Here is a 25,967-nt window from a genome sequence, read left to right on the forward strand (position 1 = left end):
TCCAGCGCCGTGGCAGGTGGCACATTCTTTTGGCAAACGATAATAAGACAGGGGTTTCAATTGTTCGGGGCTGGATCTTAGACAGACTCTGGCCTAGTGCTTCATGCTTCTTAGTAGATCGCGACATATGCTCCAGAAATCAGTTTCCCGAGAAGTTATGTCCCTGATGTTTTGACCCTGCTTCATTATAGACCGAGTATATATGCACTGTGGGACTTAGCGCCTAAAGACCACATTGGATACGGCAAAAATGGATGCGAATAGAGCTACCAGTAGGTATTTACAAGAGAGAGATATCGCCACTGTATTTCTCATAATCTCCCAACGTGCTCTATTGGATCATAGAAGATCATTGTAAGTCACGTGACTAGCCATTCACCTTGGATTGCTTGGCGTACCAGCCGCCATGAGAGCCTTTCTGTGTATGCATCTTGAAGTGGACCATCATATAGAAGATGAGTTTCCGCTAGTCCGCAGGATTCCTGAGTTGTCCTGCGATGGATCCCCATGAGATTCAAAACCCAGCGCATCGGCAGCTCAGTTCCGCCTGAGAATGTCGCTACTCTGGGGTAAAGCACATGGGACTCCAAACCTATCTTAACTCCGATCAGGGCCGTGGTTGCCGTAAAAAGACATGGTGCAGGTGCGATCGGCTCACGGTCTTCTTCACTTTCACCTGCGCACGGAGCAGTGGTGCGCGACAAAACCAACAGCAATTTGTACTGCCGCCGTATATCTATAAAACCGCCCGTACTCTACTTTCGCACTATATCAATACCACCGGTTCCTGTATCAACGAGACTGGTTCAACCCAGGGTATTTGAACTATCCAACGATCATAACGAGCGCTGACCGACCATAGATCAAAGGAACATAGCTATCCCTCTCGCCAACCTCGTTAAGCCGAAAGCCACTATGGCTGACGCGATGCGAGCCGCGCTTCAGTTGTCGTCACCACCACCCGAGTCGACCTGCGAACGCGACATGCGTGCCTCATACAACGCCATCAACGCGCTGCTTGACCGAGAAGTAGCCGCTGAGGGTCACCCAATCGACGACTTTCCGCAGCTACTGCGACTCTTCACAGGCCGCCATAATGTCGGGGGGTTCGCGGCCATGGTTGAGTTTGCCGGTAGCCCTCGGCAGCGGCTGGTGAATTGGAGAAACTGCGCGGCACACAAGGAGAGACTAGCGGCGATCGACCTGTCGGACTCGGAGGGAGCGTTAAAAAGGATGGAGACTGAAGCACACGGACAAGCTGTGAATGATTCACCACCGCAAGCGCGCAATTCTGGAAGTGCCGAAACTGGATCGCAGCTCCCAGGGCAGATGGCGGGAGCAACACTCCTTCACCCGAGCTTCGCCAACAACAAACCGTCGACGCTATTATCACCCTACTCAACCCCGGTTCAGAAGCCTGTAAAACCTGCGGAAACACCACCCATTCATGCCGAGCATGCGCCCGCCGATAACATTGTCAAACCTCCAACACCCTCTCCATCGCCTTTTAGGTCTGGCTCCGCGCAAGAGCATCTACAGCAGAGTCGGACGCACTTGATGGAGGGACACATGCCGCGCTTGAACGCAGGAACGTATCATACCCATCACAATCGTGCTACTAATGGCAGCCCGTACGTGAATGGAAATATAACCGCTCATAGCTGTAGACCAGCGGGCGGGCAAGATTCACGTTCTGCGTATATCAACGGACACGAAAATGCTTACAGTAGTACAACCGCTCCCATTTCGCATCATGGCGCTACACCACAGCAGCAGACTCCGTACGGGAATCTCGAGGATCCTCGTGACTATGGAAGGGATCAGCTCGTGCCTTCCCACTCAGGACAAACGGTGCATTCACCAGGTCGGCAATATCAGTACAATGGCTTCAACCCGCCGCACTACCGGTCTACGTTCGGCACAGGTCCCCCTTCTATGGCACCTATATCATCTGGTCACCAGAGCGTGCCTCAGAACTCGCGTTCAGCCTATGTAGCTGGGTCGCAAGCGCACTTCCAGCAGCGAGACGGAAGGTCTGTCATGGACCCTTACGCCGAATTCAAGGCCGAAGTCAACCGTCAGCAGCCCCCGAGGCTCCAAATGCCTATGAACTTATCCAGTCCACTGTCGCGCCAACAGCACGCCACTCCTCCTTCGAATCGGGCTGGAGCCCACGTTCAGCAGCATGGTCAGAGTAGGTTGAGTTACCCCAGATTCAGTAACACCGAGGCCGGTTTTGGTGACTTTCACACAGCAATTCCCAGGCCAATTACACCAGTTTGCCCCAAGACAAAGGAAGAGCTAGAGTACGAACAGAAACTCGCGGCGTGGCGAGAGCAGCAAGCAGAGAATAATAAGCGAGAGCGCATCAAGAAGGAACGAAAAAAGAAGCTCAAGGACGAGCTCGATGCTGAAATGAGACTGGGCAATGACGTCCTCAACTACCGCTATCGTGACTATGTGGAGGTATACCCGTTGAGCAGGACCGAGCGGATGTCGCCCTACCACCTCAACTTGCTCGCAAACCAGGTGATTCAAGAGAATGATAGGTCCGAAGAGGCGATGGCCGTGCGCTACGCAAAGAAGAACTTTGAGAATCTTTGGACGGTAAAGGACAAGCCATTGGTCATCAAGGAAATGCAGGACAAGGCAAAGGTTCGCACTCATGGATTGTTCGAGGAAATGAAGATCGGGGGACACCTCATGACCGCGCAAGATATAGAGGCGATCAGGCAGTCGGTTCCGTCGTATGCGAAGCCGGAGGTGGTGCCGGAGGTCGCGCCGGAGGTCGTGATCGAGGAATAGGAAGCTCGCCGCCTTCGCGAGCTCCTTGGAAGTTGGCTTGGGAAACCTTGAAAACTAGGATAAGCCCGATCGTAAGCTGCACGTACTGCATGTAGCAATTCAAAAGCGGGAAGCGCTGTATTCGTTCACCAAGCGCATGATATTTTGAGTTGGTATTTCGAATTAAATCACCATGCACGTTTCCGGCACAGGCTGCAGATGTTTCCGCGCCCAAGGGTTGCATGATTGTTCGAGTAGTCGGCTGGCGTTTGGGTGTTCGAAGAATGGGTCAACACAAGTCATCCACATGTGCAGTGGACGCGTTTGCGACGCGTTGATGACGTGAAAACCAAAGATCGGGACGGAATGCCCCAAATGCCGTCACCGCGAAACTAGCGTGACTGTCTTATTCCAACCGCCATCTCCATTTCTTTACAATCCTCTCCATGTTCGGTCGGAGAGGATCCCGACAGGCATCTCCCCACCTCGCCATCGGCGCCGGATACAAACATAAAGCGAGCTTTGCATGTAAGGCGCAGGGGGCGTCGGTCCGTCCACGGCGCGTTCCACGACGAAGGTAGATTTGCCAACACACACTAATACTTGCTATCCCACCGTCGACACTCCCTGTGTTTTCCAATTAATGTACATATTTGCGAAGTACAGTTCTTGGCAAATCTTCGTTGCGCGGCCTTCCAGACTGCACGCGCTTTTTAGCTCGCTCATGCTGTTTCATGGATGTCGCATCATGTTTGGCACACGCCACTTTGCCGCAAAAAACTCACATCGAACAGGCATTCTATAAATGGTATGCTAGGGTATACGTTTGGTACATCGCCTCTTGAGGCTCTGCCTTGGTGGCTGATTCGCTAACGCGTAGATCTTCCAAGCGCAATTCACCCTTTGGCGTTTTGCTCGTCACCGATTCGCCCATTGTGTACTCCTTCGTAACAAGCAATGCCAGCCGAGGCGCGCATGCCATGCTTGCAGGCATCGCCAAATGGTCTCTTGGTTCCTGAGGGCCCGCCCACCTTTCGTATTCACACCCAATGAAAACGTATGAATGAAGTTTGGAGATACGACGAGTACGCCCATCCTACCCCAGGAAGCGCGATACCTAGCATGTTTCATAAACACCTGCTCCGTCGTCAAACTATCGCATGATGTCCCGACTATATGACTGCCTATGTCTCCATCTTGTTCTCGAAGGTGCTGTCTGTGGCGGGCCGCGATCGTCAAATTCTCCATGCATCTGTTTAGAAAATCTCCGGCATGATCTCCTCTTCTAAGGCGGGCTGGCACCTGCCATTCGCGCTTTTGACGGTTACCCTTCTTCTCTATGTCTCACTTGGGCTCTGGTCCTCTGGATGGTTGACGGTCAGCCAGGCGCGGCCGGCGCATGCGCTTGACGGCATCCTCTCGCCAGAAACGATCGATGCGTTGTACGAAGATGCGCGTTTGCATCATGCAATATTGGAACTAACGGAGATTGTTGCGAAGACTTCGATGACCTATGGCGATAGCTTGGAAAGTGGCGGACTAAAAGACTTTGGGAAGGGCTTGTCGGCAGAGGTCGCGCGGATAAAGTCGACCGATAGACCAACTCAAAACAAGAGGCAGCTTCTGGGCGGTGGGAATGATAGTGGAGGTTTGCTTTCCGGGTTAATGGGCATCCTTGGGGGAAATGGAAATGCTACCGGCTTAGGCGATCTCTTCCAGCAGGGACTATCGGGAGTCACAGGATCTATCGTCGATGGACTGGCAACACCTGCTTACTTCCTTGGTATAGGTCTTGCGTGAGTACAATTATGCGACTCTTCGATGACAATGTACTGATATCCCGCAGAATGGGCGCGGAGAATGGCCTTAATCTCACTACCCAAGATGAGTCGACAGCTATCGCAACGAAGGTTGCAGCCGCGAGCGGACAACAGCCTACTGGTATCAATCTCGTCGCTCAGAATCTCGGAACCGGGCTGAGCGCTCAGCTTGCACCCACTCTAGGCAACCTCAGCAGTGGGAACCTTCCCATCGGGATGGTGGCTTTCTCCCTAGCCCAAGGCATCGGTCAAGGTAGTGGAAGCGGTCTCAATCTCACGCAGCAACAATTTCCGCCTTCAAATGGTAGTGATGTTATGACTATTGCTAAGAACTTTGGACTGGGCATCACCGGGCCAATTGCGAGCAGCTCAGGAGTACAAACATTACTCAGCCAAGCTGGTGGAAGTAGCGACATCATGGCCCAAATACCACAGATAGCTGCTGCTGCAGGCGTTGGACTAGGACAAGGAGCCAGTATAGGATTGGGGTTGACCAAGAGTGGCACGACCGGGACTCTGGCCAAACGACAGGCAGCAAATAGTCCAGCCCAGATGGATGTTCCAGGCATCGTAGGAAACCTTACCCTAGGCCTCAGCCAGTCGTTTTTGGAGTCTTCGAACCTCAGCATGCTCCTCCAAAGCAGTGGAGGTAGTCTCAACCTCGACAGTTCCAGCCTTGTGTCGCTAGCTTCTGGAGCTGGCAAGGGTATCGGTGAAGGCATCGCGTTGGGTTTGGGTGGCACTGCTGGAAACAACAGTACGGCTTTAGTTTCGCGGGCTACCAGTGGTGGCAACCAGACCGAAGAGCAGATTGCAGAACAATTCACCAAGAATTTAGTAGTGAGCTTACTGCAAAATGGCGGCCTGAAGGCGATCGGAGACAGCTTGACCTCGCAAGCTGGAGGCCTCACGACTAATGTAGATATAGCTAAAGCGGCCGAAGGCGCTGCGAGAGGTCTGGTGGAAGGCAGCGTCAGCGCGCTGTCGGAAGCCGGCGGCCTACAAAAGGTCATCAAAGGTGATTTTCCGGAAGAGCTCGCGACGAACCTTCCATCGCTTCCTCAAACTAAGTTCAACGACTCTTTGAATGGCTCCGTCGTGGCTTTCACGCGTGGTTTATCCGGTGAAGGAGTTCTCCTGATTTCGCAAATGCTCAATATAGGGAAAAACAGCTCTGGAGCACCACCAGCGAAACGAAGCGTTGATGCTCGCGGAGTAGGTGAGCTTACTGTTCCTTCGAGATGATGATAGACTGATATGACAAGCACCTTATCGTCGTTTAAGCCGACGTGCCGATACCGTTACTCCTGCTGTGGACGACCAGACATTACAGGGAATTGCTCAGACTGGAATTGACACTATCACCTGTGCTGGCGTTGGCGGGCTCGCTGCTCTTGCTCTGGGTGTTATGCAAAGCCCAGTCTTGAAGGACAATAAGGGCAACGCTACCTCCCCTCCACTTGACAACACTACTCTGGCCGCGCTTCCAAAAGGTCTTGTCACAGTCATGAACCAGGGAAACAAGTTCACGATCAACATTGCTGAGCAGGCGGTAACAATCAACGGGCTCGAGCTCAAACCTTTTGCGATCATGACAGCATTGCACGGTAAGTGTAATTTATCCATTGCTTGCGTGACATACTGACTGGTGCAGTACTCTTCTCTACCTTGGCGTTCTTCTTTGCTCTTCCGGCTTATCTCGCGCTGGGTGCGATCTGGCGCTTCTCCGACATGATTGGCCACCCCATCAACGATGCGAAGATGAAGAAGTGGCGGATGATTGTGCTCCTCGGCTTCTTCACTCCCCTTGCCTTTGTCGGCATCATCCTCGGGATTGTCGGCAAAGGATCAGCAGCGCATTTCCAGACGGCACACAGTGTACGTTATGTTGTTGTTTGTCTGCATGCCTACTGACAATGATTAGATCTTTGGTCTCCTCGCGCTTCTTTTTATCATACCTGCTGTCGTTCTGAGCTTCATGCGCCTTCGCACGACAGTGCCAATTCCTCCTCCTTCAGCCTTCCTCTTCAAGAAACAGCTCGCTGCTATCAAGGGTCCTCACAAGATCCACATAATCGCCAACATGCTCATCCAGCAGGTGCTCAGCTTTGGAATGATATCGTGGATACAAGGCTTCTCGGACTTGCGCGCCATCTCGCTGTGCATAGTCGATGCTGTTCTCACGGCGCCTGTGCTTGTTGGTCTGATGAACTTGGTTCTATTCATGCAGATTGGTGCCACCGGACTGTTGATAGCAAGATTCATTCTCGAGCGCAGGATTGCGAAGAGCGGTGGTGGGGAGCGTGGCGATGTTGCGTTCACCGAGAAGGGTAAATCTGGAACGAAGAGGAGCGACACCATGAAAACATTTGGCTTCGAGTCAACCCCTGTGCCCGATCCGACTGCACGGCCGGCACTCGTAGAGCGGAGGACAGCCGATCTTCTTGGGAAAGAGGACTCTAAGATTGGCTGGCCGGTCGACGCGCGCAAATTGGGTGATCAAGAAGACCCGCATCCTGGAAATCGCGTGCCCTCCGTCTCTTCAAACCCCTTTGTCGATCCACGAGAGCAAGTCCCACCACCGCAACTGTACAACGCCACACCAGGCGGCTTCGAAGGCGAGCGCAAGTCTCTCTTTCCTCCACCTCAGCCTACAAATGTCACCGAATACTACAACCCTGCGCCCGACGACTTCAGGCCTTCCTCTGAACTTGACCCGCAAAGCCGGTTCGTGAGCTATGCCCCACCACCAATCGATACGCAGAATCTGGGCGGCGGTGCACCAGGTCCGACACTCAGGCGGTATGATAGTTTCAGTCGGCCGCTGAAGACTCCGAAGACACCGAAGACCCCGACGGAATTGGGCTGGGATAGAGATTTCGTGGCGAAGACCGACGAGGCGCCGCCCAGAGGGAACCCATACTCCTATGGGGCCAGGAATGGGAAGTAACTGGACATTCTTTTACTTGTATATATAGATAGATATTGTTCTTTCGTGTAAAGTCTGTTCTCATGCGGCCTAATCTATGTTTGGATCCTTACCCATTACGTTATACTTGTTTGAATCAATATGAGGTGGAAGTATGGTTCTCTGAGTATGTCTCGAGCCAGGCGCTGAACATCGGGTAAGAATGTGCACTAAGCTGAACTAGGAGGCAACGGTAGAACGCGCAGATACCCTGTAAACTTGCCGTGGAGCCGAACTTCTATCCACGAGGATGGGCGATTGGAGCTGGCAATACGTTATTCTCCCACCATCTACTGCAAGGCAAACTCTGAATCAATGAATCAAGATTGAAAGTTTCGGAACCAATCGATCGAAATTGAAAGAGTGGACAATCGACGATAACACACCCTTTCGGAGGAGACGAACCTTAGACTCACAAGTGGGTAGATATGTCGTTTCCATTTCTTCGCCTGTCACCGGAGCCACGAACCGACGGCCCCTTAAATAATGAATGAAAACAAACATACTCCAATGTTTCGTTGCAACCGACGCATCATTTGGCCGCGTGTTAGAACGCTATCTAGGTAGCGTATGAGTAAATCGGTGAAACAGGTAATAAGGTGGGATTGGGAATCAACGGCAACATGAGATGACGAGGTTATATAAACTATCTTTGATTTCAATAGAATCATAGCCCTCTCATCAGCTCATCAATAGTAATGGGTTTCCGCACAGCATTCGAAAAACCTTCGTGGAAGCTCACCCATATCCTACCCTCATCATTGTTCTTCACGACCTTTCTTTCTCTTCTGGCGCCTTGCGCTGCCGGAGCCTCCTTGATGATTCTGCCGAAGAAGTCACGCTTCACAGCCTTCTTGTTCTCTTCTGCCGCCTTCTCCTTGTCGACCTCCTCCTTTGCATCTTCCGCTGTTTCATCCTCTTCGAGCTGGCCTCCTCTTCGCTTCCGTGCTTCTGCCTCTATCCGCACGCTCTCCTTCTTCCACTCCGTTTCTAGCACGCTGCGTACCGCGTATCGTACTTTGTCGTCCTTCTTGCCGGTTAATGTCTCGAAAGCAGTAAATGAGTCGAGCGGAGGCTCCATGCGCAAGACCCACCCGCCACTTCGGTTCGCTATGTCATCTATCTCCACTCTGCTCCTTTCAAAGCGAACGCCTGTGGCAGCCATGGCTTCCACCGCTCTCTTAACAAGGACCTTCTCTGATGCTTTCCGGACAGAAGCGGTAGCTACCGATTTCGAACCTGTGGCACCAGTGTTTACTAGAACGGGTTTTACGTCTGGGGACAGCATCCTAAGAACATATGGTATGAGCTCGAGTGCCATTTCCTCCGGGCTCTTGAATACTCTGGCAAGTGGTAGGCTCAGTGTGCTCTGCAATGCCATCAATTGCGCCCTGTTCTTTTTCAGCTCTTCACTGGCCACATAATTTGCACTGGGGCCAGAGAACGCGCTCGTATCTGCATCAGGGTCGGCAATGGAGTTCGAAGATTGTTGACGGGGTGAAGCGAAGAGGTTGTGGAAGGCAAGAACAGATTGCGAGAGGTAAGGCGCAAGCTCCCATTCCTGGGATCCGTGAACGGCGGATGAGAGGGTATCGTGGAAGTGTAACCATTCGTATGCCGCGGTGGGCTTGCTGAGGTAGTTGTCGTCTTGGAAGGCTTTCGAAGGGTAGGCAGAAAAGCAGTCTAGCTATCATAAGTAGCTGTTCATAGGGAGAACCGAAAAAGCTTACCAGTTACGATGCGATCGCAGTCACCGCTCGTATCAACCATCTCCCGAAGCCGAGCCATTGCGCGTTTCTTTGCTGCTTCAGCGACACCAATCACACCTTGCTTTGCTCTCGCGGTTGCTGTTTGGACATCGGTGGTTTCGGCCTGCTTGGGAAACCCGGCGCCTTCGCGGAAGACCCGATCGACCACATCCTTTGTGCCGCCTCGTCCCAAGCTGCGAGCTGCTCCGCCGCCATGCCCGAGATCATTGATGATGTTGTCCTCGATCCAGCGACGACTGAGTCTCGGTACGTCCTTGGCCTTCGGATCGATGGTACTTCTGAAGCGACCGGCAACCCATTCTCCCACCACCATTACGCCGCGAATGTCTCCTTCGCCTGTACCACTTCCTGTACCACCCTCCTTCTTCGTGCTAACACCCCAAGTGGCCTCACATAACCGTCTCACACCATCCGAGTCACACTGGATGCCCTCCTTAACGAACACTTCCTGCATGCGTGAGACGACCATGTTAAGCGCAGGCTTGCGGATGTGGATGATCTCGGCGAATGATGACTGTCGCAGCGGTCGGAGTGAGGGATGGTAGACGTCGTTACATATAAGGACGAGAGGACGCAGTAGTCGAAAACGATCGCCGTTCTTCTTTCGTTTCGATCCTGTTGAGCTAGGTTGTCCCACGTTCTTCGAGTTCTTCTCGTCCAGATTGATAAGATCAATTAGAGCCTTGACGAAACCTCCCTCGCCAGCGCCACCACTGCCAGATACCACGCCGTCAACCTCATCAACGACCACGCAGACCGGCTTGCCCGCCTTTCGAACCTTACCACTTGCTGTAGTTGTGTTTACTCCGCGGACGTTCTCGGTCCCGACCATATCGCGAATGCGGCCTTTGACAACGTCTTTACTGCGCTCATCGGATGCATTGATCTCTTGCACTTCGTAACCAGCCTGCCGAGCGCATACGTGGGCAAGAGTTGTCTTTCCTAGACCAGGCGGCCCGGTGAGCATAAGAATCTTACGGTGTCTCTGCTCCTCTTCTTCAAAACCCTTCTTTGCACTCTTTGGCTTTTGCTTGGCTGAACCTGGGAAAACAATGGGGTCCCATGTTTTGAGCCAACGCAGAACAGAGCGATGTGTACGCTCATCTCCCACCAAGTCTGTGAACTTCTTCGCGCGGTATTTCTCAGTCCACATTAGCGTTCGGCTTGCCTTACCGGACACGGGTTGCTCAACGGACTGCCGCGTGGTTTCGATCTGTTTTTCCTCTTGTCGAGCAGCCTTCGCCTCGTCCATCGCTTTCGCGTCATCGATGAGGCGGTGGATGTTGATGCCATAGAAGCTCTGCCTGGCCTGTCCCTGCTCGCCAGTAGACCGAGATGCGATAAGCTGCTCATACGATACTGAATCTCGATGGAGTTTCTTTGGGAGGTAAAAAGGCTTTCCGGAGGCCGTTCGTGCGACCTTGCCGCGATTTGGCTGTGCTGAGGAAGGTTCATCTGGGGTTATAACGGGCTGTTTGACGGGCGAAGGCGACTTGAAGTACTCGTCCAACGCTTCGAGGGGTACTGTCTCTGGATCTGCAATTTCTGATGGTTGGCTGGCCGGCGGTGTGTAGTCATCCATACCATCTGGTAGAGCTGGGAGATCCTTGATGCTGTTGATAGCTCTCCTTTTCAGGGCTTGCTCTTTAAGCGCAGCGATTTCGTCCTCGTCGTCTGAGTCGTCCAAGAAGGCACCCACTCTTCTTGAAGCATTGTTGTTGGGCACATCCTTGAGAGGGCTGCGCTCTGCATCTGATCGCTTCCTCTTCTTCGGTGAGGTGGGGTTTAGTATCGAGCTGGCCGGGTACGCTAGAGGCGAGGATATGAGTGGCATAATGGGTGGAGAGGAGGGAATGCAGCTATCGACTGCGAGAAGTTGAGTCGGCGCGTTCTTGAGGTGCTTCAGCGGCGTGTCTAGGGATATTAGTTCGGTTGTTGCGCCACTCGATCGTCTGCAGTAATACCGATTGGATAGTCTTCCTCGCTCCTGAAGGCTTCTAGAGTGTTCCAAATACGATGCTGTATGACTATGCCTGCGCTGTTCTTCTTGGCTTTCTCGTCGGCAAAGCACTCTTGGATCGCGTTGAGGTCGTCGGAAAAGGAAACAGATGCGGGCGCGTCAAGAAATTCGAGTTCGGAGTTGAGGAGAGCGGGATCAAAGGAGGTTGGTATGCCGTCTGAGTACGTGCTCATTGAGGCTCTAGGCGGGTGGTGACATTGGAGCGTGTGGAAGTAGTCCAGCGGGAGTATGGCGAACGCGTCCACGTCTAAAGTGGTGGGTGCGCGACGCGACTTTCGCACTAACCGCACTGGTGTAGCGTGACTTGCCCACTGCGAAGAGCAGGCGCATCGGACGCCTAGCAGCAAGTAATCGCCAGCTCATGCCCAACAGCAAAGTAATGCAAACATCTTGCTCCTATATTTGGCAAACAGTCGAGACTTCAGCTGCTGCCAGGTCGCAGTAGCGGAAGTTTGCATTCCTGGTAGCTCCACATCGTGCCATCTACGATAACTTATCAAACGGTTTCGATCGACCGGATATGGTGAACATAAGAATTAATAGTATTTTGAGGGATTGGCGTGTTCCCAAAGAGCTATTGGCTTAGCCTTCGCTGCTACGGGGTCCTTTGCATTGATTCAGTTCTTTGGTGCCGTCACGCTTACCGAGGGGCAAAAGAACCCCACATTGAACCAAAATTGTTGTCCAGCAAGGCATTTGGAAGTCGTCTCCTCATTTGTCACACGGACAGCCAAAGAATTCCTTCTGTTAATGCTACATATATTTATTTTCCTGAGAAAATTCTATCAATTCCCACTTCGAGATTCGAAAAGCTGAGTGGCGCAGCGGAAGCGCGCCGGGCTCATAACCCGGAGGACCTACGATCGAAACGTAGCTCAGCTAAGCAAAACTCGATCTTTTTGTTTTGTTACAGCGCGGGTTCAATCTTCGTTCTCTTCTTTGGGAGGTTTCACGCCTTTTTTGCCCAAGCGACGATACTTAACTGCCCCGCCATAGCCCCGCTTTATCTTTCCAGCATTCTGGAACAGTGGCTTCTTTTCTCACTTTTCGGTTTCTTGCAATGTCTTGCCTCATAGTGGAATCAGGATGTGTATGACTGCAGATGACGCTAAAGACCTGCGGCAGGCATACCGAGCCCATCGAGTCGATATGATGCTGTTATTGATCGCACTCAACACGTCCTGCATCGAGCTTTCTCTAGACGACCTCACATCTCGATCGCTCCTCGTGCTCGACAATGGTCTCGGCACGTGCCGTACCCACTGCTGTCGAAGTCGCTTCATGCAACAGAAAGTATTTCAACATTGACTAACATATATAATAGCCGACCATTGAAACGTGGTGCCAAATCATTTCAATGATCGACCTCATATTTGACACTCCATAACACGAACATCGTGCTATATTCTGCAAACCCGCCTACTTCTGTTACCCTGTAGATGCTAGAGCAGGGGGGAAATGTACAGCACCCATATGTCGATTGCGTTGATGTTATCTCTTTACCTATGATATAGAGAATTGGTCATCGAGAAGCGACGTTCCAGCGGTAAGAGGACAAACCTCACTCTTCGGTCCACGCAAGCGTGTGAGAATGTGCTACCATCGTACCATCACACCTCCAGTTTGCCATTCATAAAAGGCTTGGTAGAACGACACTGCTACGCGAATTTAAAATAGAAACATAGCCAATCCGAACTGACGATGTTGGGGGCGGAGCGGCAAGGATCAACAAACCCCATCCGGAGGGTTTCCATCAAAAGCGGGTCTCGTAACGATATTCAGCATAAGCCCAAGAGATGCTACACCCGAAGCGGTAATTATTCAACTCCTTCCGCGCGCGGTAACGGCCTCGCATTAGATGTCAATGTCCGCGAAGGGGCCAGACGCCACCTGGGCAGGGCGAAGACCTGTCGGGCATTGGTAGCCCGCTGCTGGTATGTATGCAGGGTGCAAAAGACCCAGTTTTCCAGACGTGAGGATGACTCGCCTTCGTACCTTTCGTCAATGGCTCCACTATCGTGGCCCCGCAACGTAATCAAGACATCGGACATCCGAGGGACGGTTTCTATACTTTGCGCGACGAGCTGAGATGAGCGAGGAAACATGGAAGCAGATTGCGAGCATGGTTCGTTTGAACCTCGTCGCGTCGGTGTTGATCGCTTTAGTGGCTTTGCAATACCTCCGGATGGGCTTGTCACGTCGACAATCAAATGGTACATAAGGTATGCCGAACGCACGAATTGAAGAACATCACATCACATCGACACGTTCCTTTCTCATACTCACTACGGCCCTCGCTTCAATTTACATATTTCCTTCTTTCCTCCAGAGCTTTGAGCCAAACCAGATTCATTCAAATTTCAACAAAACAACGTCCACTTTTCAACCACAATGCAGTTTTCCACCAGCTTTCTCCTCTTCGCCCTTCCCTTTCTCGCCGCCGCCGCACCAGCAGACCTCCACGCTGAGCCCATCAAGAACATCGGTACGCCTTTCACGCCACAACCCCCGTCACCCCTTCCTAACATTCCATTTCATTAGAAACTCGCAACGTCCCCGGCTGCGTCGTCCGGTCCGAGTGGGGCGGCGAATGGACCGAGGGTGGCCTCGCCCGCTACCGCACTAAGTTCACTGCCGCCGAGCTCCCCTCCGCCGACGTCTGTGATGTTCCCTACTTTACTTGTTTGGCTATGAGCAACCGCCAGTGCTGGACTGAAGGTGATACCACCTTTGTGGATGGAAGTTATGTCAAGGGCGCCGGCTTTGATAGCTACAAGGCGTGCCTTCAGAATGCGAAGCAGCAGTGGGCGAAGGATAACGGGTGTGCTTGCGAAGGAGAGTTCTGCTAAACAGGTGTTGGGGTAGATGTTTGGGTTACAAGGGGGCGGTGGGGGAGTTGAGGCGTGTGTTTTAGTGCTTTGACGTCGTTACCTAGCTGGATCTACTTTGTTTCTAACATTAGTTCTTCAATTATCGTTTGCGCAAAGAATATGCCACCTACCATGGCGCTGGAACCAGAGATCATGAATTCTCAAGCAATACAGTTACTATAGGGAATAAATTATTGGTCTATCTGCTCTGGTACACTTATTTTGACAGTTTAGTACCCTATTTTAGGCTCTACCAGATCCAAAAGGACGAGTTCAACAAGATCTAGCCATTAATTATTGCCTATAGTAACTATATTGCTTGAGAATTCTTGATATCTGGTTCTAGCGCCATGGGAGGTGGCATATTCTTTGCGCAAAGCACCGATAACTCGATCATGAGTATCTCCACAACTCTTACCAATCAACCTGAGGTTTTCCATAAATGCTACATCGTTTGATTCTTCAAGGGTTGGCATTGCTAGAGTTGAAAGTCGAAGTGCCATGTTCCTTTCCACTTGTTTCAATGGCAAGGTCAAACATGTATGTACCAGACGGTCAATTTTGGTTGTCTAGGCCATAGAGTGAGTTACCCTAGGCTCTCCAATCTTGTATTTCAACGTTTCGATCTTGAAATACCTTAGAGGCAGCGCTGTCTGGTGCCTAGGGGTTCTGTTTTAGTGTCGGCCACTATGGCCGGTACGCTAAAAACCAACTTTAGCAAACAATTTTTTCCTAACAATCTAAATCTCATCCCAATGAGTTGACGGTCTGGACTGGTCTCACAATGCATCTCTCCCTCTCATACCTAAGCAATCAATACTCATTACGATTTGTCACCAAATTTGCAATCGGTACATCTCATCCTTCCATGTTGACCGCCCGAGTCACGCCAACTACAGCTGTATGGTTTGATCCTCCGATGGGCTCTCCGCATTCCGGACACCGTGCACGTTCCATTGGCATACCGCACTCACCAATCGCGAACTGTACGTATGTTAGCGCATGCGTGATGTATAACACAAGTTTCATTCCTCACCGGATGCCCATTCACACAGTTGTACCAATGCCCCGAATGACTCGCAATGCCCCTGGAGCCTGACACCATTGCTGTCTTGATCATCGCCAGCTCCTCCGCTGTAACATCCTCGTACCGCGACCGACGCAGCAGCTCGAGACTCTCCTCCACCGCCATGGCTAATTTGTCCGCATTCTGGAACGGCAGCTTGCAGCTCTCAAGAGCAGTTTCGAGGAGAACCTTGGCTTCGGCTGCATAATCGGCCGCTTTCGCTTTATCAATTTCCTGCGTGAGACCTGAGGATTGATACATTCCTGCTACTGTGGCGAAGTAAAGCGAGGCTTCGACGGCAAGCTTAGGGATATTGGCGGTCGTACTCTCCCGTATAAAGGTACTACAAGATGTGAGGAACGAGCCAGTCAGGGTCTCTGGTAGACCGCCTGGGAGTTTTGGGTTGGCTTCGTCTTTTCTGATCGCTTGTGGGATGCGGAACTTATCCTCGAGTACCATGCAGTCGATTCTGATTTGCAGGATACGCCCACCTAATACAACGCGGCGATCACGCTCGACTAACGGTATTGTTTCATGCATGCCAAGCGATGCAATTGCGTCCTCAAGCGTGCTTGATCGGATGTTTGCGATTGCATGGACAGTGGCTTCGTGGAGCTTCTGCGCGGGTTGGTGGCGATCTGCGACTTTTCTAAGAAACAACGCGACATCTTTTGCCAACTTGAAAGATGCGCCATATCGTTTTTGAAGTTTCTTGAATACTACAGCCCTATTCTGTGCGTCTGTGCTTCCTCGAGCTAGAGGAAGGATACCATTATTTGTCTGATTGGAGATAGTGATCTCAGCGCGGGAAATCTCCAACTCTTTCTCAATAGCGGCCACCCGCTTTTCAAGATTCCTCAGTTCCGCCTGCCCATTGACGAGAAATCGCTTTGACAGTTCATCAATAACCGCTCTATTGATGACACGATTGTATCTTTGCGTGACGTACTGTCTCACTGGGAGTTGACAGTCCGGACATCGAGGAATCTGAATGACGAGGGAACCAGAGATGTCCACAAGCCCGTTAATTTGCCCGAATTTGTCGGAAGTGTATACTTCGGTAAGTCCAATCATGCCATCCAGACTTTCAGCCGTGAAAAAATGCCCACATCCGAGGACAACAATAGGGTACTCATCGATGTCGATCTCGACATACGTCTTCATCAAGTAAAGATCGACTCGACTGTCTTGTTTCTCGGTGCACTTCTGGCAGAGCGTCTCTGGACAAGTTTCACCGCAAAGTCCAGGACATTGGTGGCCACACTTCAGAGCCTTTGAACATCTAGTATCGCAAGGTAGCCGATTACAAGGAGCAGAGCAGGGCATCGTACAGGATCCTTGATGCTCGCAGCTCCACGTACAGGGCTCCACGCAAGGTGCACATGCCTCGGAACAACGTGCGGTGCACTTGGAGTGTTTACATCGGACTTCACAAGGCGCCGAACACGTGCCACAGTCTTCTCCCTCATGGCACGGCTTCCGACAAATATGATTGCAGGCCCGCATTTTCCTTCCACAGAGTTTGCGACATTTTTGATGAGTTGCGATCGCTTCCCCAGGTTTGGGCTTGCATTGACCGCAAGTGGCAGGACACGGATGCCCGCACTCCAGAAGGTGAGAGCATGGCGTTGGGCATTTGTATTCCTCGGTAGTCACATCTTTGCCACATAATACCTGTACGACATGGTTACAACCAGGCACAATCTTCTCCATTTGTACGCTACAAGGGATCAGATCCGGAACCTGCGCAAGATGGCAAAGTACGCCGGAATGGAAGTGGCCGCAAGGAAGCTCAACATTGTCTAGCTTGACAAGGCAACTTCCACAGTTCTCCCCGCATGTGTTCTTTTGACATAGATGCCGACATGGATCGTGCAGACGCTGGCACGGTTGTGGACACGAGAAAACCTCGTGCATGCGTTCGGAATGGCATCGGGCCTGGCACATATGTCCGCAGTCCGTGAGACGCCACGGACATGCTTCACGACAACCTCCTTCAGGGCTGAGCCTTGAAAAGTCATCCGGATCGTATATTTGGATTGGAGTTTCCTCATGCCGGGGACAGCGAAGCTCTAGGGTCTTCCCGACGCATTCGCTCGCTCGAAGCATGTCAATAACTTTCTCCCACATGGGAACGTACGAGTACGTGTTTGCGTTGCCGAAGAGGTACATGCCGTGCTGAACTCGACTCAAAAGGACATTGATACGATTCGTGGTCTTCAAGAATCCGACCTTCGGTATATCGTTGCTCCGTACTAGGGAGATGATGACAACTTTAGCTTCTTCGCCTTGGAAATTATCAACAGTTGCCACCCTCAGCAGATCGCTCAATTTCTTTTTCGTGAGAGGCGCCTTCCTGTGACTGGCGAGATCACTTTGCTTGTTCGCTAGGGGATCGTTATTATCATCTTGAAAGCCATCTTTATCAAGTGCTTCTTGATCCCTGTCACTGAGAACGATCTCAAAGTCATCGCGCATGGCCGCACGAAGCTTCTGGAGTTGTCCAGTGTAAGGTGTCAACACAGCAATCTCGCTGCTCTTGTATGCTCCCTGACGAACAATATGACGAACCATTGCATGGACCATATCTACCTCCCACACATTAGAGTATGATTTGTGATGCATGTCTGGTCGTTGGTTGTCTTCCAACTGGTCGTGATCCATCCAGAAAACGTTCTTTCGCATACCCACAACGTCAGGCTGTACACTAACGCTAGGGTGGTCAATCAATCCAGGATAGATCGTTTCTCGAATCAGTCTTGAGGCCTCTGGACGCATACGTCGCTGGACGTTGAGCTGAGCAACTGGCATTCGGAGTCTTCCAGGCTCGCCGACTGACAGTCTTTCGAATTGACTGCGATCCAGCTGATACGATAGACCCTTCCGACTTTCGAGCGACAGATCTTTGAAATTGTTGATCTGTGGACGTAGTTGTTCGTGGTCGCCAATCTGGATGAAATGCTCCGCAGCTGGAAGAAGCGCGGATATCATATGGGGTTCCATCACCTCCCCTGCTTCTTCACAGATAATGACTTTGCATCTCACACGCTGCAAGGTGGCTATACGCTTAGCCAGGCCGGTAGTTGTAATGCCGATTACATCTGCATCTTGCAGCACCCGTCGATCGATCTCATCATGCACGTTGGTGATCTGCCTCTGAATACGCTCAGTGTCCTTGACCTTTTCGAAAACGTCGTCCAGCGCATCGTCCCGCATCTCTTGAGCCCATATGTTCCGGATCATACCTCTTTCGACACGCGTCAAGGAATGCACATCGCGCGCTGCCTTTTCAAGTAGGACATCATCTCCACGCAACGCCGACGCATTTTCTTCAGCTGCGACGGCATCGATTGGTGTGATTCCTTTGGACGCCCAGATCTCAAATGGATGACGACCAGCAACCTCGAAACCATCTTCGTCCATCTGCGGGAACTGTCGGTAGATCATGGGGTACCTCCTAACAAGATGATACTGTAGGTGTTTCCACTCGGCCCGATTGGCACCATGTATCTTTCCTAAACTTCCTTGAATGCGTTTGGTCTCTTTTTCCAAGGCATCGTATGATGTTCCCAAGATATAACCTTCTGACCGGGTCTTCGACTCGGCTTGAGCTACCTTCCGGAGATTATGATCCTCCAGTAAGGTCGAATGACTTTGACCACCGAGGCGAACGATCTTCCGAATACCTGTTTCGATCAAGTGTTCAAGGAACTGGTCCAAGGCATGGTTCGTGTAACAACTCGAGTCATGGTAAGCTTACGTATGTCAGGAAACAGTCGAGGCACTTACACTACGACAACAGGGCCAAGGCTAGCCCTCGTCTTGCATTCCATGAGGACTTTCATCAACTGAACACCAAGGAAAGACTTTCCGGTGCCAGGTGGGCCCTGAACGAACGCAAATTCGCGGGACAGTACTGCAAGCAGTGCATGACATTGACCAAGATCTAACTCCGTCCTTATCTCCATCTCGCGGATAATTTCTGGATCGTCGAGAGTGACCGAAGCTGGATTGATGCGAAGATCTCCACCACCAAGAGCATTGACCTTCAAGATTGGCTCCAAGGAGAAATGAAAAGCACCCCGAGCATACAGTGGCGGTGGAATGTCCACCTTTGCAGCTCGATTCAGAGGTTGAGTTCTACCAGGCAGTATCCACTGTTGGAAGGGCAGGCGTCCTATACGATTCATCTCTTGAAGGTTCGCTAATACCGGCATGAATGTGGCTGGTAGCACTCCCGGAAATTCAATCAATACCCCTCGCGTCTTTTCGCAACTGAGACGAACAAGTGTTTCGACATCCTTTTGATTATGTCGTGCTAACTTCGCGGTGATGGTCACATGGCGTTCCTCGTTCGTGAGGCTGTGTTCTTTCCGGTTGTCTGTCTCTCGCAGTGTGACAGTGAGGAAAATGTGCTGAACGACATCCTCGTGTAGTGTTATGTACGAGAGAAGTATGCCCTCACTTAATCGCCTGCTGTCCTCCCACCACTTGCGTCGTTCAGATGGAGATTTGCCACGTAGATTCTGCAGCTGTGGAAAGGATAGCTTGACTTCTAGACCTCGCCGCTGGTCGAATGAAAGATAACTAATGTAGCAATTGGTGTAATGAGAGGCGCGGAAATCACCAAAGCTGAGTCTTGGGTTCTTCAAGGACGTTGGGTCTGCTTCAATGGCATGCATAAGATTTCCCAAGGCTTCCTTGAGCTCCCCGAAAGTGTCGTAACGAAGGAGGCGGAAATTGGTGTCAATGTGTCGTTGGACTGGCTCGACGATAAAGTGAGGCTGATCCTTATCTGTGAGCGGTAGGAAATCGGGTACGTCGGTTAGAATTTCCTCTCGTGTAGGGAAAATCTCCATTTGCGAAACATCTGCTTTGTCATTGTCGTATCTATCTTGAGGAATTTGGATGCTTCGGGGGTAAGAGGAAGGAGCGGCGCAAGGCTGGAGTAGCTCCTGCACATCGTCCTCTTGCGTCAAAAGTCTGTTCGCGCGGTCCACAACCGCACGCATCTCCACCACGTGTCGAGTTACAATCGTACAGGCCTGCGACTGTGCTTCACAGATCATCTGTACCAAATTCTCAATCGAATCCAGAAGAGAAGGCAAATGCTCATTGAAGCGGGCTCGTGACTCCCTCCGAAGGATCTCGCGGAGTGCCAGAGACGTGGCAATCACCAACTGCTCCGCCTTCGCAGCAATGCCTGGTGTGATTACGTCTCCATACGCCTTGCCAATAATTTCGTTGACATGCTGGAAGAACGGGATCGCGCGCGTACCGTTGGCTCCGGAGACGAAATTGTACATACTGCCCACGTATGTATCGACGGAGAGGCAGTCAAGGATTGCATGGTGAGTGATGGTTCGAAGGAATGCTAACGCTACTTCGATAGATCCATTATAGTCTGTAAGTCGCGATCGCACGGACATGGTGTCCTTGATGTGCAGCCTGCCAAAGGTCTCCTCGTTGTCAAGATCTCTCGGGAGCATCTGTTTCCACTCTCTTTCATCTCCGTCGAGTATCTTTAAGGCACCACTCCAAAGCTGAAGGGCTGTCTTTTCGCCATTTGTACGTGGAGGGCTTTTGAGGAACCTTTTCCAGTAGTTGTAGTCGCCTCTTGCCTGGAGTTGTGCGGCGGTTTCCTCTTCTCTTGGCTTCTTCTCTCTTTTTGGTATGTTGTCGTGCGAGAACTTGCACGTTACCCCGAACTTGCAAGAGCCGTTCAGCTGATAGAAACGACATATTCCGTGACTGTCCGACAATCCCCCTGATGCTCCGCGTCCTCGTCCGCGCCAACTGGTTCCTCCGCGCGGACTACCACGAAACCCTCCGTTGCCTCGTCGAGTCCCAACATGCATCATACCTGTGAGATATGCACGGCTAGTTGAGTGCAATGATGCACTCAAAGGTCCGATAGGCCGTGTTTGTCTAAGTTGGTGATGTTGATACTGCACAATCGCAAGTTTCTGTTACTCTTTCGCAGGTAGAACAATGGGGAACAGCGACTAGGCAGCAGTATATTGCTCACAGTGCTTATCGCAAGATGTAACTCGATATGCATACGCACATCACTCCAAAAAGTCGGAACTCCATAGGATGTGACCCGTATGGTTTCATTGGGAATTTGCTGCATGAAGATCCACTGCAGTGGTACCAAATTGGCGAGTGCCGCATTTCCACGACCGGTAAGGCTTAGGAACTTGCTTTTATCAGAAAAAGAAATGACAGCCATGTGTATAGGTTGCAGCAGTACTTTGACGAGCACTCTCAAAAGATGCAACACAGTGTATACTGTTATGGTCGCAGTTCTATCTGTCTCACTTCAGCGTGACAATCTATGTCCTATCAAGGATACGCAGCAGAAGCAGGCAAAGTCTAGATCTTTCGGGGATTGTTGGCATTGTAGCACAACATACCTTCCCCGCCATCATCCAGCCAATAGCACGTCTCCAGTCCACGGAATCGCGCAGGCCATCTCTGCAAGAAAATGTGAGACTACCCATTTACGCTGCGAGGAAGAGTCAGTATCATCTGGCAAGTTCACTGATTGACCATTGGCAAGGGCCAAAAACCCCATCAAGATGAGATTTTCGAATGTCTGATATGGTCACGTACCGTTGAATCCCATCTCAAGCTCTTCTGTACAGATAATTCTTTACTTTCAGTAAGACCAGCTTTTGGGTCTATCCGACTCGTCGCATTTCATTCATACTTCTTTCTAAAAACCATCAATGGTAACGCCAGTAGTAGCCTTGTATTCGCAGATACAGTGTCTTGCTGGCAAGTTGAGTGTTGCATTGGTCCTCCTGAGTTAACTCTGAATAACACAGTTTCCGACAATGATGTAGCAAGCCAGAATTCAGCGCGGTCTGCCCCTCCACAGGTAGCATTGAAGAAGTACCGGCTTATCCCGGCCCCTGTCTATGCATCCCTATACAAGGTCATTTAGCAACGATTAATCGGGGGGAGGGGCACGTGGTCTAGTGGCAGAGCGCTGTACCAGAAGCTGTGCGAATGCACAAGCTGTAAAACCGCTGGCAGAGACTCAGAGGCGTGTTCCAAACGGTCTCTTTGTGGGATTTCTACAACATTCTGGTATGCATTTGCCGGCGGTACATGCACTCAAACCACGTAAGGTCTCCGTCTCGTCGTTGGTGAGCATGTCTCCCCTCCTTTCAATTCTACACCCTACCCTTGAAGGATCTTCCCATCCACGAGTCAACCTGATCATACCCCAACCAGTAATTTTTCTCGAATCAACAAAAGAAGAGCACGTGGTCCCGTGGTAAGGCGCGATAGTTGCCCTTGTGCTTTCAGTGTGATCTTGGTTCGATTCTTGGCGTGCTCCAGGTGCTTGTTTGCTTCCCGTTTTACGATCATGCTTCTAGCTATCCTCGCATAGGACGACCGCCCGTGTGTCACTGTCTCAAAAATGTTGAACGAGGTAGATCACACAAGCGCGTTGACAGATCGAAGGATGATAAACTGGAATGCTTCCGATGATTGACCATCATGGTGGCATATATACAGCGAAGAACGACACCGTCTACGCCAACGCTACATGTGTAGCTGTGGAAGCCTATTGACACAACAAGGACCGCGTGGAACGACACATCCTTTGTTGGTTTCGCTGAGACTGAAAGACTTGGAGCGCAGGACGTCTCACATCCTTACACCTCAACACCCTCGACCTTTCTCAAAAACTCTTTTACTCGCCCCACATCCGCACCCTCCAACGGATCACTGTCCAGCGCCTGCACCAACAAGTCCAGCACGCTGTCCACTCTGTCTTCGTCGACTTTGGTGCATAGAGAAACGACCTTCCTGTACATGACTTCCAACTGCCCGTCCTTTTCCTTCAGCATACTACTTCTTTCCGCTAATTTGCTATTGATCTTGGTATACACTTCCAACTTACTCCTCAGAGTCGCTATACTTGGCAAGTTGGCCAGTGTGTTCGTGTTTGTTTGCGTGAGGAAGGCCGCGTCTGCTGGCAATGGCGTATTCAGGTAGGCGGGTCCATCGGAGGCCTTGCGGATGAGATGATCGCCAGCGACGAGAAGCTGGTTAGGGAGGTCTGATGCTGAGATGGCGAGATTCGAGCCTTCAATATCGGCGTAGCCGATCTGGCGCTTGTCTCGAAGATTTGCATCTGTGCTTACAGCAAGGCTTTTGCGTTGAAGGTCGACCCATCGCTTGAGGTTTGATACGCGTTTCGCGCGGTCCTGTCGTACTCGCATACGCGCTCTTATACTTTCTAGTCGTTGTTGCTCTGTTTTTTGAAGGGCGGAGAGCTGGGCTATGGCTTCGTTGGTGCGGTCAATGTTGTCTTGTTTCAAGCGGGCTTCCTGGGTAAATTGCATGCTTGCACTTTGTAGTATGCCGCTCATGACTGCATCCAATTAGTAGAAGGTTATCGGAATGTTAAAGAAGACCTACGCGGCTGTATCTCCCGACTAGTTTCCTCCACTTTGCTTAGAGGCACCTTCCCTTTACTCGGACTGCTAATGGTTGTGGGGACATCGGCATCTGCGTCATTGCCAACACCAAAATCTATTGGGCGTGTGCCCTTGTGATTTGGTATTGTAGGGTCGGCTTGGACCTCCATCAGCTGGGATATTATGTTCCGGTTTCCAATTCTCGCTGCAAGATTCAGTGCCGTATTGCCAGCCTTGTCCCGAGCGTTCACCATGTCTTGCATGAACCGCATCAGGCCGATGGGTTTCGCGTAATTGCCGGTGCCTTCAAAAGCAGCTTGGCTGGCGCCAATGTTGCTTCGTACTAAGTACTCCAAAAGTGCCTCTAGGTAGTATTTGCTCGAGGCTGCTCGACCCTTGATAGCACACGTGACTGCAATATGATGCAGGATTGTCCGTCCTTGAGCATCGCGTAGCTCAATGAGGGGAGCCAGTATTTCAAGGGTTTCCGGGAAACAGCTATGATCAAGGCTGTTGTTTACCGCAACGGCACTCATTAGTGGCGTTTGGCCTGCCGCATTTCCTCTGAAAATATTTGCGCCTTTGGAAACGAGAAGACGCATCAGGGACACACGTGCCAATGTTGCCGCCCAGTGCAGAGCAGTGTTCGAGCTGTTGTCAATTGGCATATCGAGGTCAGATCCAGAGAGATGGAGTATCGCGGGGTGATTTGTAAAGTCAGTTCTTGACTGATCCGCGAAGAGATCAGTCAGCATAGCCTGTTTTTCCTCAGAGATCTTATCACTGGGATGAGGCAACGGTGGTAATGCAGTTGACACGTCCCCGTCGGGTGTATTGACAGGCAGACCTGTCTGATAGAAAGAGTCGTTCGGCTCCGTAGGAGAGCCATGATCTTGCATGACCACATCTCCTCCATTGGGCTGCGATTGCGAAAGCGAAAAAGATTCCTCCTGTGACGGGCGCATCCTTTTCCGAGGCGGCTCCTGTATGTCGTCGACGCCGGTGCCATATGCGGAGTCCGTGTGGCCATTGGTAGCTCCAAAACTGCGTTCAGATGCTAGGCTCTGGACGCTCTGCTGGCTGCTTGCGCGGAATGAGTCCTGGCTTCCGATGGGATTCTGAGACGGTCGGCCCATGGACCTGCGACCCTGGGATGAGCTCGCTGGGCGGGGCGGGGCGGGTGAGTTCAATCTTGCCACTTTATTCATGGCCGCGAGCGCACTTGTGGCTGTGGACGAGATGTTGGAGAAGAAGGTACCGCCCACACTTTGAGTTCCTCCACGGCCATCCATACTTTGAGTGTAGAAGCGCTTCCTGTTTGCTGCCATGGCCTGTTCCTTGGTCGGCGTTTCGATGCCCTGTCCGGCGTTGCCGTCTGCGCTGACGTCGTAATCTAGCAATGGCCTGAGAATATCCTCGACGCCATATTGGCGACAAAACTCCCTCCCCCGGCGGTAGTTGATCCATGTACCCTGGTACTTGCCGTAGCCACCCTGGACCTTCTCGTGCTCGCCTACCAATATCTCTTTCTCGAGCACCTTTGTGCGCTTGCCCTTGTCAACGCCAGCGACTTTGAGAATCTGGGTCGCATTAAGCCAGCCGTCGGAGCGTCGGCGCATGACGGCGACGCGGTTGACCTCCATCTCGTACACAGAAACGCCCGAGTAGACAGCCTGGAGAGGTTAGCAAACGTATCTGAAGAGGCCATTCGGCATGCGCACGGTATATATCTGGGGCTTATCCATCGAGTGTTGCTGGTAGCCATTGGCGTCGGAGAAGGAGCGGTTGAAGGAAGGAGCAGCCATGATGCCGTGCGGCGAGTTGGCGTACATGGCGGGCTGCGAGGACGAGCCCGAGGGGAAGGACTGGGCGACGTTTGCGCGCGCGACTTGCATGCTGCGGCGGGAGTGTGCGTGTGAAGCGGCGGTCAGTCGGCGCTGCGCATCCGGGCGTGGTGGGCGTCGCGACGGGCTGGCGATGGGTCGAGAGGTGAGCAGCAAGGTTGACGCGCTCGCTGTGTTTGTGTATGCCGCAGAATGCGGGCTGACGAGGTGCTGGGCGGTGTAGGATGTCGACTGCGGTGGGGAATCGGTCGCGACGGCCTGGCCGGGCGGAGAGGGCAGGCGCGTTCACCGTGTGCGTGGGTGCGTGGGTGCGCGTCTTGGGCCGCGCTGATTGGACGCGTTTGCCGGCTCGACAATCATCGCTCCAGATGTCCCAGCTTGCTGCAGC

At 51.8% G+C, this 25,967-nt stretch overlaps 6 protein-coding genes and 1 non-coding gene across 7 annotated transcripts; 4 read left to right on the forward strand and 3 right to left on the reverse strand.

Annotated features, from left to right (window-relative positions):
* Window positions 1-915: 915 nt before the first annotated feature.
* On the forward strand, window positions 916-2,805 carry N0V89_005921 (uncharacterized protein; the record flags this gene model as incomplete). Its single annotated transcript, XM_056214695.1, has 1 exon — window positions 916-2,805. The coding sequence occupies one exon, from the start codon at window positions 916-918 to the stop codon at window positions 2,803-2,805; it is 1,890 nt and encodes a 629-aa protein (XP_056071962.1).
* Window positions 2,806-4,056: 1,251 nt separating this feature from the next.
* Window positions 4,057-7,554, forward strand: N0V89_005922 (uncharacterized protein; the record flags this gene model as incomplete). Its single annotated transcript, XM_056214696.1, has 5 exons — window positions 4,057-4,580; window positions 4,631-5,823; window positions 5,870-6,211; window positions 6,259-6,482; window positions 6,529-7,554. 5 exons carry the CDS (start codon window positions 4,057-4,059, stop codon window positions 7,552-7,554), a joined length of 3,309 nt encoding a protein of 1,102 aa, XP_056071963.1.
* Window positions 7,555-8,239: 685 nt separating this feature from the next.
* On the reverse strand, window positions 8,240-11,534 carry ctf18 (Chromosome transmission fidelity protein 18; the record flags this gene model as incomplete). The annotated part of the gene is made up of 3 exons (XM_056214697.1): window positions 8,240-9,255; window positions 9,303-11,255; window positions 11,306-11,534. 3 exons carry the CDS (start codon window positions 11,532-11,534, stop codon window positions 8,240-8,242), a joined length of 3,198 nt encoding a protein of 1,065 aa, XP_056071964.1.
* A 637-nt stretch (window positions 11,535-12,171) lies between these two features.
* N0V89_005924 lies at window positions 12,172-12,243 on the forward strand. The gene has a single exon. It is a non-coding gene; the product is annotated as a tRNA-Met (tRNA).
* Window positions 12,244-13,752: 1,509 nt separating this feature from the next.
* Window positions 13,753-14,210, forward strand: N0V89_005925 (uncharacterized protein; the record flags this gene model as incomplete). Its single annotated transcript, XM_056214698.1, has 2 exons — window positions 13,753-13,846; window positions 13,903-14,210. The coding sequence occupies 2 exons, from the start codon at window positions 13,753-13,755 to the stop codon at window positions 14,208-14,210; spliced, it is 402 nt and encodes a 133-aa protein (XP_056071965.1).
* Window positions 14,211-15,089: 879 nt separating this feature from the next.
* On the reverse strand, window positions 15,090-21,158 carry N0V89_005926 (uncharacterized protein; the record flags this gene model as incomplete). Its single annotated transcript, XM_056214699.1, has 5 exons — window positions 15,090-15,124; window positions 15,197-15,215; window positions 15,268-16,569; window positions 17,416-19,036; window positions 19,087-21,158. 5 exons carry the CDS (start codon window positions 21,156-21,158, stop codon window positions 15,090-15,092), a joined length of 5,049 nt encoding a protein of 1,682 aa, XP_056071966.1.
* Window positions 21,159-22,967: 1,809 nt separating this feature from the next.
* SWI6 (transcriptional regulator swi6) lies at window positions 22,968-25,630 on the reverse strand (the record flags this gene model as incomplete). Its single annotated transcript, XM_056214700.1, has 3 exons — window positions 22,968-23,689; window positions 23,737-25,408; window positions 25,457-25,630. The coding sequence occupies 3 exons, from the start codon at window positions 25,628-25,630 to the stop codon at window positions 22,968-22,970; spliced, it is 2,568 nt and encodes an 855-aa protein (XP_056071967.1).
* Window positions 25,631-25,967: the final 337 nt, after the last annotated feature.

The sequence above is a fragment of the Didymosphaeria variabile genome (assembly GCF_027946475.1).
Source record: "Didymosphaeria variabile strain IMI 356815 chromosome Unknown scaffold_4, whole genome shotgun sequence".
NCBI lineage: Eukaryota > Fungi > Ascomycota > Dothideomycetes > Pleosporales > Didymosphaeriaceae > Didymosphaeria > Didymosphaeria variabile.